General features: G+C 36.1%; 1 protein-coding gene across 1 annotated transcript in view; it reads left to right on the top strand.

Moving 5' to 3' along the window:
* Positions 1-17,862, top strand: part of TANC2 (tetratricopeptide repeat, ankyrin repeat and coiled-coil containing 2) — a 349,573-nt gene that overhangs the window by 73,120 nt on the left and 258,591 nt on the right. The window contains exon 3 of the mRNA XM_022589090.3: positions 14,989-15,060. Coding sequence (XP_022444798.1) covers positions 14,989-15,060 — 72 coding nt within the window. The remainder of the gene's footprint in view (positions 1-14,988; positions 15,061-17,862) is intronic.

Here is a 17,862-nt window from a genome sequence, read left to right on the forward strand (position 1 = left end):
AGTTGTCCCTGGATCACAGGTTCCTGGCAGTGGTGGGCTGCACAGGCTCCTGGGAGGGGAGGTGTGGAGAGTGACCTGTGCTTGCATGCAGGCTTCTTGGTGGCTGCAGCAGCAGCCTTAGCGTTCCATGCCCGTCTCTGGAGCTCCTTTAAGCGGTGCTGTTAATCTCTTCTCCTCGTGCACCAGGAAACAAAGAGGCAAGAAAAACTCTCTTGCCTCTCGGCAGCTCCAGACTTCAACATTTTGATCTTGAATTTTTATTTTCATTGCCATCACTATCAAAATCGAATAATATAATAAAGATTAGGTACTCACAAGGGCATGGTATTGTGCTGAGTACTTGAAAAAAAGTATGTATATATAAATATAAACCAGTAGCAACAAAGTATTATTTACGGATATAGGATAAATAAAGAATAATTTATTTGAAAAAGAATTGAAGAATATTTAGATAATATATGATTTGGGGGCTTTTTAATTACTTTGGGTTTTCAGTGTGAATACATTTTTTTTTTCATTTTGCAATTTTATTTATACTGGGCTTTTACTTAAATCATCTCTAGCTGATAACCATGGCTCCCTGTATCTATAATCCCCTTGTATGCATGCACTACTTTTAAATTTATGATGCTGTTTGCAACCCACAGATGACGAAGAGAAGTGGGTGGTACTCAGTGAGTTAGGGAATTTGTTCATAGGAAGTTCCTGCTGAGGAGTAACAGGCTGGGGTGAAGCCAGGCCTTTGTGCACTCCCCCAGTTGATTCCCCATCTGCTCCTGTAGTAATACTGATGTTCTACACTCATCGACCGAGGTTGCATTGCAGCTGGGCTAACGTGGCCATGTCAGTGTCAATACATTTAAACATACTTATCAGTCAAAACAGAAAGATGCTGCGCCTTGGGGATGAAGTGGGGAAGGGGAGATTTGAGTTTTAGTCTGTCAGTAGCTATCTTTCTTTTTAGGGAGTAAGAGGAATAAATATAAAGGTTTATTTTATTGTGAGCTATATGACATAAAATTCTCTATTACTAGTGCATTTGAAACTTATCCCCATATATGAAGGCAGGAATTTTGGATGAAGACCATTTTATCCTGACTCCACAAGTATATAGTAGTTGTTTCTTAGGTTTCTGCTCTAGGTATCCTGAGAGTAGAGATCAGAAAATGAAAGAAAGCCAGTATTAGTGAAACAAAGGAAGAACTAATTAGAAATGAAGCTGGAAAAGTAGAACCTTATAGATCATGTTAAGAATTTTTATCTATTCTGATGGGAGATCGTTTAAACATTTTAAACATTAAATGGGGTAACTACTAGATTTGCATTTCTAAATGATTACTCAGATGCTTTGTGGATAAACATTTAGAAGAGAATCAATATAGGAATGGATACAGGTTGGATATGGAGTCGGGAGGATGGATTCAAGAGACATTTAAGAAGGAAAATCAATAGTATTTGGTGATGAATTCATTGAGATGGGGAACTCTGATAGAGAGTATCAGGTCTGAAGGGTGAGGGGAAGGTCAGAATTTCACATTTGGATATTTCGAGTTTGAAGTATATTTAAGACATTCAAATACACATTGCAAAAAACAGTTGTTATGTAGATGGAGCTTTCCAGTTTTCACGCAGATAGATGAATGAGGAGCTCCCTAATAGAATAATGGATTTTAAAGTAGAACATAAATATTTGGGTTGAGAATTGAGAATCAGTACAGAACTCTTATTTGAGAGTGACTAATTTGGTTTTCAAGGGATTAAATAATTTCATTTCTGGCTGTTCATGTTTTCCTCCACCTGGTTCTAGATCTAGAAATTGATGAGGCTCTAAATAGAGGTGAAGATCGTCAGATTTTAATTGACTCCTTGGTTACAGTGGCTTATTTTTTCTCCTTCCCAATCTCCCATCTTCTATTCTCTGTCTTGGTTAATGACATTATAATCAGTGCAGTGGAATTCTCAAATCAATAATTCTAAGGCATCCTTAGAATTTTTTCCTTTTACTCATTTCACTCATGCAAATTAATTCATTCAAGAGCTATTTTTTGAGCACCTATTATGTGTCAGATACTGTTACAGGCATGAGGGATAGAACAGTGAATACAAAATTATTTACCCTCATGGAACTTAAATTCTAGTGGAGAACATGGCCAAAATTAAGATAAATAAGCAAAATGTAGAATACGTTAGTGATAACTAATAAGAAAAATTAAACAGGGAAGGGAGAAAAAAGTCTACCTGTGTAAATATGGTGTGTGTGTGGGGGTACAGTTTTAGATAGGGGTGGTGAGGGAAGGCATTACTGAGGGGACGTTTAGGTGTCTCCCTGAAGGAGAAGAAGCAACAAGCCATACTGATATCTGAGAGAAAAGTATTCCAGGCAGAGGTCTTGATATGGGTATATTCTTGGAGTGTTTAAAGCACGGTGAGGGGAACCAGTATGCTTCCAGAAGCAAGAGAGAAGCCAGAGAGGCAAGAGTAGTAGGAGGTGAAGTCAGAGAGGGGATGGGGGGCAGATCATATAACACCTTGACCTAAGGACTTTGACTTTTACTCTTATTAAGGTGGGAAATCTTTGACGGATTTTCAGGAGAGGAATGTCATGGTCTGATTTGTGTTTTCACAGAACCATTCTGCTTGCTCTGTTGAGACTAGATTGAAGCCAGGCTGGGGCAGAAGCTGAGAAACCAGGTTGTAGATGAAGGTGGCTTGGACCAGTAGCAAAGGGTGAGAGATAGTTTTGATATGTTATGAATGTATGGCTGACAGGTTTTACTGTTGGTTTGTCTGTGCAGTGTGAGAGGAAAAGGTGGGTTAAGGATGACTCCAAGGTTTTTGACTTGAGCAGCAACTGAAAGAGTGGAGTTGCTGTTTACAGAGATGAAGAAGATTGTGAGAGGAGCAGGTTTATGGAGGAATATTAAGACATTAAATCTTGAGATGTTTATTTGATATTCAAAGTAGAGAGGTAGGGTAGGTAACTCTATAAATACGGAATTAGTTCATGGACGAGGTCAGATAGAGATATAAATTTGGAAATCATCAGCATATAGATGAAACATAAAACCCTGGATCTGTTCGAGATAACCAAGGGAATGTACACAGCAAAGAGTACAGATTAGAAAACTGAGCCCTGGGGCAGTACAACATTTAGAGATGGGGGAGATGAAAAAGAACAAGCCAGGGAGACTGAGAAGGAGGAGGCACAGAGGTAGGAAAGTGTGGTGTCTTGGAAGTTAAGTGAAGACAAAGCTTCAGGGAAAAAAGAATGATTAACTGCATCAAATGTTGTTGATAAGTCAAAAAATAAGAAAACTGAGAAATGACCATTGGATTTAGCAATGGACTTTATAGGCGATCCTGGTAAGTGTGAATATTCTGGAGTGGTGTGGGCAAATGCCCGATGGGAGTGGATTCAAGGAAGAAAAGGGAAAGAAAATTGATGATAGTTATTAGAAACAGCTCTTTTAACCGGCTACAAAGTCTTTATACTTCTAAGTCCCAAATAGTCCATGAACCTACCTTTTCCTCTTTATTCTTAATGTTAATGCATTTACTCAGGCTTTCCTTTCCTGCGGACTTACTTCAGCGATCTCTTTCCCTTTAGCCTGTGACCCCATAGAGCCAACTTGTATACACATGCCAAGTTTATCTTCTCAGAACACTAGTCAGATCATGCTCCTTCCCTGCTTAACGCCCTTCATTTTCTTCCCCACACTTAACAGGATAAAGGTCAAATTGATCATCGTAATTATGCCGTTTGTGATTTTGCCTCTGCCAACTTTTCTACTTTTACGTTCTGCCTCTTCCCCATACTTTTCTGTTCTCTAGCCATACCAAACTCTTTGAATTTCCCTAAATGCACTATGTTCTTTTACTCCTGTCTTTGCAAATAAAATATGGTACTGTTTCGGAACAACCCTTCTCATACTTTAGAAGCTGTGGCTTCCCTGAGACTCAGGTTAATAGGAAGAAGCAGAGGCTATTCTAGATTTTAGAATCTTAGGAAACTTTACATTTAGATGAAATAATCATCTCAGTAATGTAACTTATCAAGCCCAGTACAGAGATGTACATTCAGACTAGTTAACTGTAGGTTAAACTCTTCTCCACTTTACTATCCCAGTTTAATCTACAACCCCCTGCGCAAGTCACCAAAGTAAATTATAATAAAAAATAAACAGAAGAGATCAGAGAGTGAACCTGTGAATATAATCTTTGTCCTCAATTGAGAGATCATATCCTTCTCTGTAGTTAGTATCTTTGACCTACAGCATCTGTCTGTTAGCACTGGAAAATTTCAGGTGGATTCAATTCATCACTGTATCACAGCACCACTTAATCTCTACTAACGTTTCCCAACTTCGGCTGCAATTTGTAATCATCCAGGGAGCTCTAAAGAAATATTCATGCCTGGGTCTCCCTCTCAGTGATTCTTGATTAATTGATCTGGGGGAGTAGCTTGAGCATTGAGGATTTTTCACAATCCCTGGATTCCTAGATCATTCTGATGTGCAGCCAAGATTGAGACCCATATGTATGCTCTTCAGCATCCAGTTTCAACAGATAAGAACACTAAATATGAATAAAGTATGTGTGTGTATATATACAGTTATTGTTGACATTCAGTTATATTTTTAACTATTATAAATTGCTCTGCTGGACTTTTTTTTAAAGCTTCAACTTCACAGAATGTTAAAAAAATAATAAATTGACAAAAACAAAGAAACCCCAGATTCCTTCTGGCTCTGTCATTCTATGAATCTAAGAAGTACTTATGTGTAGAGATATCTGTCTTACTAGGAAACTCCATGTGGAGAAAACTGTTAGATCAAGCTCAAGAATTTAAGTGAGCTATACTGAGTACCCAGTTTGAGGGGAAGAAGTTTGAAATCAGAGATTATTTCAAATTCACCTTGGAATTTTTTCATCTTTTTTTTTATATCCTACAACCATATTGTTAGAGCTCCTTAACATGTCATGGTATGTTTGTATATAGATGTGAATAAACTGTATTCCCTTTTGCAAGGAGGTGACCTAGAATGGAGAAGAGAACAGGCCTTAGAATCAGGCCATTTCAGATCCTGGGTCCTGCACTTACTAACTCTACAGTTGTGACCATTTTTGCTTAAAGTCTCGACTCCTGTTTCCTGATGTAGTAAAAAGAAAACTAATATTTATCTCATAAGGTTTTTTTTGTTTTCTTTTAATTTTTGGCTGCATTGGGTCTTCATTGCTACATGCTTTCTCTGTTGCGGCGAATGGGGTCTACTCTTCGTTGCGGTGCGTGAGCTTCACATTGTGGTGGCTTCTCTTGTTGCGGAGCACGGGCTCTAGGTGCATGGGCTTCAGTAGTTGTGGCTCGCGGGCTCCAGAGGGCAGGCTCAGTAGTTGTAGCGCATGGGCTTAGTTGCTCCACGGCATGTGGGATCTTTGCAGACCAGGGATCAAACCCCTGTCCCCTGCATTGGCAGGCGGATTCTTAACCACTGTGCCACCAGGGAAGTCCCGTCTCATAAGGTTTTACTGAGAATTGAACTACATAAATTCGTAAAACACTTATCATAGTGCCTGACATAGTAAAGACCAAGTAGGTAATGACTTTTTTCATTAATGTTGGCACAGTCTAAGAAGCTTGAGCTTCACTTTTTCCTTTTCAGTTACGTAGGATATTTATTTAACTAGTTTCATGCTATTAATAGTATGTATTCTTGAAATGATATGGTGAGGATGGCAATTTGGCTGTGTCTTCCTCCCCGAAACCTATAATCTCAGTCTAATCCCAATCTAATCATGAGAAAAACATTAAACAAACCCAGCTGAGGGACATTCTACAAAATTCCTGACCATTACTCCTCCAAACTGTCAAGGTCACCCAAAACAAGGAAAGTCTGATAAACTGTTATAGTCTGAGGAGACTTAGGAGACAGGATGACTAAATGTAATATGGTATCATGGAATGGAAAAAACATTAGATAAAAACTGAGGAAATCTAAATAAGTATGGACTTTAAAATAATAATGTCAATATTGATTGATTAGTTTGGACAAATGACTAGACTAATCTAAGATGGGAAACCAGGTTTAGGGTTTATAAGATCTCCCTGTACTATCTTAGCAACTTTTCTGTAAATCTAAAACTATTCTAAGATAAAAAGTTTACTTTTAAAAACAAAAAATATATAATTGTAGACACCTTTGTTTTTAACAGAGTTACTCTATTAATTTAACTCAGTGTTAGGCTTGGTATGTTGTATATTCATTGTGCACCTTGAAAGCATAGTAATCAACTTTTAAACTACTGACATTATTACTGGTGATTGCTCCATTTACAGTTAGCAAGTCTACCTTGTTTCCCTGTTATTAGTCATCATCATTGATGTATTAGCTACATCATGAGAATCAGAACATTCTGTGTTTAGCAGAACTTTTCTTGAGCTACAGATCAGACTTTCTAGGACATTTTGGATGCCTTAGGCAAATATAAATTAATAACTTATCATAGAGAAGTTATTATTTTTTAATTTAGAGTATACAAGCTAGGTCTATGAAAACCTGTGAACTTGGCAGTTTTATATTCTGGCAAACTTTGAAAATATTTTATAGTATACTTTTGAAAAGTGTTAGCTGTAGTACTGATGGCATGTTAATCAGTATATTTTATTTGGTGTAGAATGCTTCCTTTTCTCTTTAAAGAAACTCTGTATATGTTTTCTTAAGAACTAAATAAACTTTTAGGTGGGTCTGGGATTCCCTATGAAAATTTTTATTGATAAATAAACATCATGGAGATAGATATGGCGGATAAGGTCATAGTGCTTTCGAATGATGCCGCTCATCTTTTCTTTTCATAGAAATAGTTTGGATAAGAAAAGAGGAACACTGAACTCCTAAAACTGTATCTCAAACCATATCAATACCACTTTTTGGTTTTTTCCTTGAACTTAATTTGATGAATACATTAATTTTAGAGCTGGCTCTTGACAAAATTAATTCAACTGTTGTTTTTTCTTTTCAAGGAATACCTTTTGACTCCCAAGTTGGCACTGAAAATACCAATATGAAAAAGGCTTTCAAAGGCACACTTAGAACATTTTACAGTCCAGAGATAGTCATATAAATAATTATACAGTGTGGCAGTGCTATAAAACAGATATGTATAACGTGCCTTGGAAGCACAGAAGAGGGAACATTTAATTCTTTCTGATAGGCCTCCAGAAAGTCTTTACAGAGAAAATTGGAAATGACATTTAAGCCATCTTTTGGTGAAAGGATGTTGTTGATCATGATGATGATAGATAAAGAGTACAGTTATCATTTAGTAAGTGTTTACTTAGTGCCAGATGGCATGCTGTGTTTTATATTACTACATTTGTTTCTCACCACAACTCAATAGGGTATTACTGTATCAATTTCACAGAAGTATGTAGATGAGTGATCATGACTGTGTTCTAATAAAACTTTATTTATGGGCACTAAAATTTCAATTTTATACAGTTTTTATTTGTCACAGAATACTATTTTTTAAACTGTTTTTCAGTTATTTAAAAATGTAAAAACCATTCTTAGCTCACTGGCTGTCCAAAAAAAGGCAGCAGGGTAGATTTGGCTTATGGACTAGTTTACTGACCTCTGGTTTATATGATGAAGGGGATTTATTGGATTATATAACTGTAGTCCAGAGATAGAGTAGTTTTCGTCAGTAATTCAGTGTCAACAAGGATCTTAGTGTCTTCTCTCTCTCTGCCATAATTTTCATAGTGTTAGCTTTATCCCATAGTTTATTCCCCTTGTGTTTACAAGATGGCCGTCAGAATATCCAGGGTCTCCATGTGTTATCTTCCATGTCTAGGGAGAGACAAGACCTTTTTCAGAAGCTCTTTCTAATCTCTCTTGAACTTAATCCCATCAGGTTTTACCCCTACCACTCCACAGGAACCATACTAAATCATCTACATTGACAAATTCAGTGATCAATTCTCACTCTTCATATTACTTGACCTGGCAACATCTGATCTTTTCCCTTCCGTGAAACTCTTTAGTTGACTTCTCTACTCTTCTAGTTTTGTTCCTATTCTCTGGCCACTACTTCTTATTGTCTGCTGGTCTCTCCTCATACCTGCAGCCTCGACATGTTGAATTCAGCCCCAAGGCTTACACCTCTGACCTCTTTTCTCTCTCTCTGTCTCTCTTCTATCTATACTCCCTTCCTTGGGAATGTCATACACTTTATTTATTTATTTATTTAATAGTCAGGCTATAGTTTATTACAGCAAAGGGATAAAAAGCAGGATCAATAAAGGAAAAAGGTACATCAGGCAGAAGCTGGAGGATACCAGGTATAAGCTTCCAAGAATCCTCTCCCAGTGGAGTCACACAGGACATACTAAATCCCCCAGCAATGAACTGGAGAAACACATGCAAAATGTTTTCTGCCAGGGAAGTTTGCTTGAGCCTAAAAGCCCAGGGTTTTTATTGGGGTAACTTCAGTGCTGATTGCAGTTACTGAAACTTCATACCCCCCAGAAGGAAAGCAAGTGTTCATCATAAATCACATTTTTTACACACACTGTCCACACAAGCTGGTATAATGTGGTTCAAGACCTCAAGCATGCACAGTGCCCTAATCATTTAGTAGCATAGGGAACATTCTAAGACCTCAGTTCCTAGGAGCCAGCCAAAGGCTAGTTATACAAGTAAGCCTTTCTGAGAATGTACAAGATTTGAGTAACTCAAGGCTGCTGGGTTAATTCTTTACTTCACAGATAGGTATCAAATTATCATGAACTTAATGTACTATATATACATACCTGATAAAGCAGTACATTATAAAATACATATATCAAATTATTAAATTATAATTAAATGTAAATAAATATATCATAAATGTTTTATGACATATCATATATATGATAAGCAGCACATTAAATGCAAGGTATTATTATTATTACAAATGAGTAATGAGGGCTAGAGCTGTCCTAGGGTGTGACTGAGCAGAGTAATAATGGACATTTGCAAGGCAACTCCTCAGAGCAGTGAATGGGAGGCTGTGAAAAAATCCCACTGAAGAGTTTTTCTCTCTGATAGAGATAATTTTGTCACTAGAACCATTTTGTCCCTCTCCAGTTTGTGGGAATGTCATACACTTTAAATGTAATTTATGTAATGATGGCATATGTATGTCCATCTCTGCTTATTTGTCTGTTAGGCATCTCAGACTTAGTATGTCCAAAACTGAGCTCCATATACTCTTCTCATCCCCAAACCTATTCTCTCTCAGTCTTTCCTATCTCATAAGTTGCAGATCCATTGTTTGGGCCCCAAATAGCAGAGTTACCCCTGACTTCTTTCTGTATCTTTCTCTTCTGACAGCAGATTCTCTCCACTGTTCCTTCAGAATATATCCAGAATCTGACCTCTCCTCACAACCTCTACTACTCACTTAGTCCAGGTGTTTATCCTTGTCCGGTTTTTTCAGCAGCCTCTTAATTGGTCTCTACTTCTGTCCTCTTCTGTTCACTTCAGTTCCAAACCACTACCACCACCATCTTAATGATTTGTTTGTTATAGTAAAAAGACAGTGGAGGGTCTGGAAATGAAGACAGATTTTTGAAACCAGACACTTTAAATTTTAGGATTGTTACTTACTAGCAGTGTGATTTTGGGAAAGTCACTTTTCTTCTCTGAATGTGTCTTACATTTAAATGGGCATAGGGCTTCCCTGGTGGCGCAGTGGTTGAGAATCCGCCTGCCAAGGCAGGGGACACGGGTTCAATCCCTGGTCTGGGAAGATCCCACATGCCGCGGAGCAACTAAGCCTGTGCGCCACAACTACTGAGCGTGTGCTCTGGAGCCTGTGAGCGACAACTACTGAGTCCGCCTGCGGCAACTACTGAAGACCGCGTGCCTAGAGCCTGTGCTCCGCAACGAGAGAAGCCACCGCAATGAGAAGCCCACACACCGCAACGAAGAGTAGCCCCTGCTCGCCGCAACTAGAGAAAGCCTGCACGCAGCAACGAAGACCCAACACAGCCAAAAATAAACAAACAAAATAAATAAATTTATTTTAAAAAATGGGCATACTACTTGTTTCATTGAATTATTATTAGTATTAAATGAGATAATGTTGTAAAGACCTTACTGACCCGATAGCCAGCAGAGAATAGATACTGAACAAATTGTAGTTCTTTTCTCTTTTCTACACCAAACAGATGAGCTGCTTTTCATCTTTTCTGGTTATCATCGTGCATATGTAGCCAAGGAACATCTTCTGTATGTACCTCTTCATAAGTGGACCTTGGCTAATAAACAAATCTAGCTTATGTTCTTGGTCCATACTTTTGCATTTTCATTACATTCCATATATGTCCTCCAATTCATGTCTCCCTTTGTTGGCATTAAGTGTATATAGTTCTTACAGATTCATACCTGAATAGTAAAAGAGACCAGAGTTCATATCTGAATAGTAAAACTTTAATCTATATGTATAATAGATTATATGTATATAGTTTTAATACTTCCCACTCCTTCTATTAAGGTCATATATTTACACTTCTAAAGGAGGATTGAAGACAGTCAACTTCAAAATCTTAATTCATAAAATCTGATATTTATTCTGGCACATTATTTAACTGAGAATACTAAAGATGGGCTGGGGCTACCAAATTCAAGGTCACTTAAGTTGTTTATTTTTCAACTGTAATATTTTGATCCTGGACTGAGGAGAATAATCATTTGAAGTATCTTCTACTTGCAGGAAAGAAAACATTTGTCTTGGAATTAGGCACTTTCTTATAAGCCTTTCTCTAACTTAAGTTTCTTCATAGGAAAACACTAAATATGGAATATCCCTATGTAGTTGGTATTTTTTTTACTTAGACTATTTTAGTGCATTTATGACCTGAGTTGAAAGCTGTTCACACTATGAAGTAAATATTCCTATGACATTTTTCCCTTTTAAATAATGGGACGAGGAAGTCTATTAAAGGTGTATTGTTTTATATTATTTGCTGGATTTAATTTAGTATGCTGATAAAAAACAAATGTTCTCTGATGAGAACAAATCTAGGAAACCTAAGCTCTAATTTTAAAAGCTAGCACTTAAATTGGACAGTCAGGTCTTTTTAAATTTTGTACCCATTACATTGAAGAAAGTCTTTTAACTCAAGCTTGATGAGTAAATTCTAACTTCACAGACACAGCCCCTTTCTCCCCTCTGCACTTCAGGGTGAGGTAATGAGTCTTATGCAAGTAACTTGACTTGCTTGATGACTGAAGGTCTTCTGTTTTGTCCATAAATGTAGATGTATGTATTATGTGTGGGAGGTCTTATCTGTACTGAAGGAATTGTGTTTTAAGCAAAGCAAAAATAGGCAAAGTACTGTACATCATTGCAGTCTTGCTGTTTTGGATAATGGAGCCATTGATTGCATAGCATACCACAAGACACTTTTAAAGAGCTTGAACTTCTTTTCTATACCATCTTGGGTCAATGGTGAGTTTATTATTTAAAAAAAAATCTTTAGCTGTTTACTTTTACCTGAGAGTTAATCTCAACTCTTATGACTAACCTCCACTAGAGTAAGACATGGTTAAGATTTCAGTCGTAGAGGAGTGAATTGCTCAAATTTACTGCAGTGTATTTCTAATTTAATTTTTTAAATTCAGGCAGTTAAAACATTTTACATTATGATGGTATCAAAATTGGTGACTTTTTGTCTTGCCATTGGCTGGCTGACTCAAAACTGTCTTAAACCATTTCTTGTCTGTAGTTTTCCTGTAGGTTGTTTTATTGATATGCTGACATACTGCAGATCGTGCAAATTTAATTTGTTTGAAGCCTTGTTTTTTTATTTCTTTTTCTCCTTTTATTATTTAGAAAGACATCCTGGTGAGGGGAAATGTCTGTATTTTATTCATATTACTTCTCACATGCTTCAAGGGCATGTTTTGATGTTAAAACAGAGAATGTGATGCATGTATGTAATTTTATCCATGTGGAAAATGAAATTTTAAGACAGGCCTGAATACAAGTGTTGCTCATTGTAATTTATTCCCAAGTAAAAGAGAAGAAAGAAATTTGCATTAAAAAATTAGATGATCAGTAGGAAGGGAAATTGACTAGGACTGTATTTACACGTCCTGATCCCTGATATAAGATGCCACAGATTTCTGGTATAGTTTTATCTTTTCATAAAATGAATTTTTGTTTCACAATAATTTAGGACCTCATAATACTTTATTTTTTTTCTTTACCTGTTGAGAGACCTGGATTGTTTGACCTGTAGAATTTCCCACAATCAGTATTTTGTTGATTATACACTCAGGAACAATTCAGCATTTTCTTCTGTTCTTTGTTTTTCCTGGAAACTGACAGCTAGTTTCAGAGGTTTGACTAGACTCAGGTTTGATTGCTTTGGCAAAACTGTAGTTGTGTTCCTGTCATTAGGAGGCATATAACGTTCAGTTTTTTCTCTTTTTTGATGTTATTAGCCATTGATGCTCGATGGCTGCAGAGATACTAATTACTTGCAGTTTGTGAAATGGTGATATTTTATCTTTTGTTTCCCATTTATTTGGAATAATTTTATAGAGAGAGCTCTCATATACTTTTTGGCTACTAGTACAGTTTATATAGGGAATGTAGGATGAATTGCTGATTCTTTCTTTTCCACAGTTTTCAAGATAATGAACTGGGCCCCTCTCAACCTCAGAAGGTGACCAGTTAGTGTGGTAGTGCTGTGGTTTGTTTGTTTTGTTTTGTTTTTTTTAAAAACATTATGATCTACAGTCAATTGTACATTTAGTTAGTTAGTTCTCTGGTAGAGCTAGGAAGAGGCCCATGGGACAATATTCTCTGAGTTCTTGAATGTTGATGAGCTTCTTCACTGTGTTTTTTTTTGACATGACCTCAATTTTACATTGTCTTTAATAGCTTCTTTACTGTTGCATATGTCAGGGTGTTCCAAGTTCATCTAGTACTTTTCCTTTGCTAAACCAGCTGGTTCTTTAAGAAGTTCTGCTTTCTTTTAATGGAGAATGGCATTTCAGGATAACAGTCTGGGCCCTAGGAGTGGTTAGTACTACTTGATTAGTCAAGGTGTTAGGTGTTTTAAGTGGACAGAGCTAGGATATACATGTGACTTGTAAGACTGTACTGATGTTTCCAATATAGATTCAATACTAAAGAGTTTCTACTTAACTTCTTCTGTATTCTTATATCTATAGTTCCTTTCTTCCACCCAGAGAATTCTGTTTCTCAAGGAGATGATACCATTAGAGTATCCCATAATTATTCATTTGCTTTATCCCTCTTTTTAAGTACAGTGGTCTCACAACATTACAATTTCCAATTTTGATTTCTGAAATCAGTTACTTTTTGTCTATTCTTTCTTCGTTTGTTTTGGCTGTACTGTATCTTCATTGTCAGATCTTATAGCCATTACATAGTATAATCTCTCCGTTTAAAACTCTCATTTAGTCTTTTTTTTTTTGAACTTTTATTTTTTTTACACAGCAGATTCTTGTTAGTTATCTATTTTATACATATTAGTGTATATATGTCAATCCCAATCTCCCAATTCATCCCCCCTGCCCCCACTTTCCCCCCTTGGTGTCCATACATTTGTTCTCTACATCTCATTTAGTCTTAATTCTACAGTCAGTTGTATATGTATGCTCACCACCAGTCCTTATTTAATGTCTCTCTAGTCACTTTGGTTGCCTAAAGTTAGTTTTCTGGTAGAGCTAGGAAGAGGCCCATGGGAACAATATTCCTTGAGTTCTTGCATGTTAGTAATAGTTTTTCTTTACTCTTTATACTTAAAGGTAAGTTTTACTGGTTGTAAAGCCTTTGGTTCAATTTTTTTTTCCTTGTGTGTTTTAAGTATATTATTTTGTTTTCTTCTGTTGTTTTCCCTTATTAATCTTGTGATGTATTTGCCTAAATGCCCAAAGGATTCTTTTTCCGTTTAAAGTCCGTTAGTTTTAGTAGAAAATGTCTTGGTGCATTGATCTGAGTTGATTAAGTAGGACACAGGATGCTCTTGAAATATGTAGTTTCAAATATAGATGTATATATATATGTGTGTGTGTGTGTGCATGTATAAATGTATTTATACACACATATAACTATATATATTACACATACATAGCCGCTTCTTTTCCCTCTGGAAAGCTTTCTTGAATTATTGTCTTTCAGTATTTGTTCTATTCTCTCACTTTGGTTTTCTTCTTCAGGGACTCCTATGTTTATCCTTATGCTGGATCTTCTTTGCCTATCTCCAATATTTATCCCCTTCTTACAGATCCTTTTTAATCTATTTCTTCTTTTTAAAAAATTTGTTAAAGATTTTCTTCCATCTTACCTTCTATTTCTTTTAAGACCTTTTGTGTTTGTTTGCTCTTGTATTTCTTATAGTTTTCATTACTGAAATGATTTTTGTTTGATTTCTCATTATTTCTTGGTTTCTGCCTCATTTCTGAGTTTTTCTGATTCTGATTTATATTGCTTTTTCATGTATTATGTAATTTTCCCATTATCTCTCATAAAACATGTAAATGTAAATTTTATTAGAGTAAAATATATAGCCCTAAGGATTATTTGACATACTTTAGATTAAATAAGCAGCTGTAATTAATTTAGACATTGCTTTAAATCAAGGCTTTTAAATTGAAATTCTGTGAATGAACTTCAGAGTAGATAACATTGCTTTATTATATGCAAAGTAGGGTGTATATGTATGGGGGTAGGGAAAGAACACCTTCACTTTCTTTAGACTTTCAGAGAGGAGTGTAAACCATCCCCACAAAAATAAGGGTAAGGACCTTTGCTTTGTGTATGAAAAATCCTCAAATATTTTAATGATTGAGCTTATAAGAAATGAAAACAAATGATAGATATAGTAGTGTTAAGATATAGATGTCGCCAGGGATGATATTACATCAATTTCATTATCTATTCGCTTATGATCGCTCTAATTTTATGCAGATGGAGGGAACGAGGAAGCACCGGATCGAAGACAGTCAAGTGTAGACTCTCGCCAAAGCCGCTCTGGGCAAGGTAAATTTTCCTCAAATTTATTATTAAATTAAAAAGAATAGATACCAGCTATTCCTTTCCAGTACTTAATCTGAGGACTGGGGTTTTCACTGGGTCAAGTTTAGATATTCTCATTTCTCATTTAGGAGTTCAGATGTTACAATCTAATTAGTTCCATATGATAATCATCTATTCAGGATAAAAGAAAATGAGAAATGGTCTCTTTTTTAACGATATTAAGGTTTTAAGTAATTTTGGAGCATTGTGGTATATGTCTGGATATCACTTTTGGAATATAACCAAAAGTAAATTTTTAGCAGTAACGTTTGTTGCAAGTATCATCACACTGGCTTTTAAAAGTTCATCAATGCAATATTTGTTGTCTTAGCTGTCTCAGAAGAAATGGGTTTTGTTTATAATTATTACCTAAAATTAAGATCTTCTTACTTATTTTCCTTTTCTATTTAAAATTTATTACCATAGGCTTTTGACTGGTTTTTTTGAAGTGACCAATTCAAAACTAGGTTAAAGTATTCTCTACCAGTGGATTTTCAGATAGGCCTTCCCTAAGGAACATTTAAATTTGCAGGACTAGCACCTCCACATTTTTCTTTATAGTACTTATCACCTTTATATTTGTTTTCTCTATCCAAAACTAGAATGAATGTTTCATGATTGCAGAGATTTTTGGTTTTCTTTGTTCACTGCTGCATTTCCAGTGCCAAGAATAAGTACCTGGTATATACAATAATAGTTACTGAATAAATACTGTTGGATGAATGAAGTCATCTCTAAGAGAGTGAGAGTTAGGAACCCAGACTGATTAAAATACTGCAAAATTTCAAGCAGTCATTACTGAGTTTAGTTTTTTGAGAGTATTTACAAATAAAATAAAGCCTTAGATATACAAATGTGTGATGTTTTAATCCTGTAGAAGCTCCTGGTTCATTTATTCTATAATTCTGTTCCCTTTTTTCTCCAACTTTGCTCTTCCCAAGTTTTAGAGTTGTACTATTTTTAATACAGTTGTTTGTTGCAGAATAAAAAGTAGAATAATATATGCAGGTTGATTTGGAAATTTAAACTTACACTAGTACTTTTAATCATTTTTAAATAATATGCATGTATTATAAATGTCAGAAATTTGTATAAGTTTTCACTTTTTCATGTTACATGTATTTTGATATAAAAAAGAAATTAAGAGAAAAACTGAATTGTAATATATAACTATATCAAATCAACACATTGTACACCTTAAACTTATATAATGTTTTATGTCAGTTATATCTCAGTAAACCTTGGTGGCGAGGAAAGAAAGAAAATGAGTTTACGTGTTTAAAATCCTTGTTGGGCTACACCCCGCAAGCCTGCATGCCCTGTACTTGCCCATCCTCAAGACAGAAGAAAGAGCCCAGAGTCAGCAACAGAGACATCAGTGGTTTAATGGATATGAGAATCTTACATGTCTGAAGCAAGGTCCTGTGTGCAGCAGACAGTGGGCAGGATATGGCAGCAGTCTTCACTCCTGGGAGAGGGGATGGGTGGAGGTGTTTACCGGTTATAGGGGAATTGATGTCAGGTTGGCTCATCGGTTACCAGGGAAACCAGTAGAGGAGCACACCCCTCACTGCCCCTTTGATAAGTTATCGTGGTGGAGATGTTCTGATCTGAAGATTAGACCAGGCATTTACTGATTAGGCTCTATGATTAAGAGGGAAGGTCAGTCATGTGAGTAGGGTGTAGGTGAAGCAGGGGCTGGTGAACAGGGCATGTAGAGAGAGCAAGAGAACAGCCGCCTTGGGTGCCCTCATCATATAACCCTAAAAACAAAATTAGTACAAATTAATAGAAAAATAATTATACTAATTTTTATTAAAGTTTAATTTTATTTAGTGTCACAGATATAGATGTGGGAGATTATTAATTTACCTTGTGCCCTCTGAATTATGTCAGTTGAAATATTTTTCAAATCAATGAGTATGATTGAATTTTAGTAACAAAAGCTGAACTTAACAGCAAAATCAGTGATTTTCATGATCTGAGCACAGCTGCCTGATCTCAGAACTCATCAGGACTGATCTCAATTAGAAGTCATCAGTAACTGTATCATTATGAGAGTTAACTGATATAAAAGCATGTTTCTCACCTTCTTAGAGAGTTTATTTGTAATACAGTAAGTCCCCTACATACGAATAACTTCAAGTTGCAAACTTTCAAAGATGCGAACATGTGTTCGCATGTCCACTCACGTAAGTTTGTTCACATCTGACGTATATTGTCACGTACATGCATCCTCTACAAGTGGTTGTGCTTTTGTGTACTTTACAGTACTGTATAGAGTACAGTAGTACAGTATCTTTATTTCTTTATTTCAAGCCCAGGATGTCTGGAAGCAAGCATAAAAGCAGCAGTATATAGCCAACTGTGTTGGTTGTGTTGGACTTTCGAACAAATTGGACTTCCGAACACGCTCTTGTAACAGAACTCGTTCGTATGTAGGGGACTTACTGTATCTTTTTATTCAAAAGACAGAAATAAAAATACAAAGCCATCTGTAATGAGTTGGAATGAATGAGAATCCATATTATCAGGAATAAAGAGATAGGATGAATACATACTTCTACTTTTTCTCCTTTCAGAAACCTGCTAAAAGATCAGTAAAGGGGAATTAGAGAGGAGACAAAATCAACACAATTTTAGAAACTAGGAAGTATATGAATAATTGTAGACTGGATGCTAAACTCAGTAGCAGAGAAAATCAAGAAAATAATCTGATTTACCCTCCAAAAGACTAAAAAAACTCAAGAATGGCAGCATGTGGAA

The sequence above is a fragment of the Delphinapterus leucas genome, chromosome 19 (genome assembly GCF_059928025.1).
Source record: "Delphinapterus leucas isolate spDelLeu-1000000601 "Yukka" chromosome 19, BTC_Dleu_Yukka2, whole genome shotgun sequence".
NCBI lineage: Eukaryota > Metazoa > Chordata > Mammalia > Artiodactyla > Monodontidae > Delphinapterus > Delphinapterus leucas.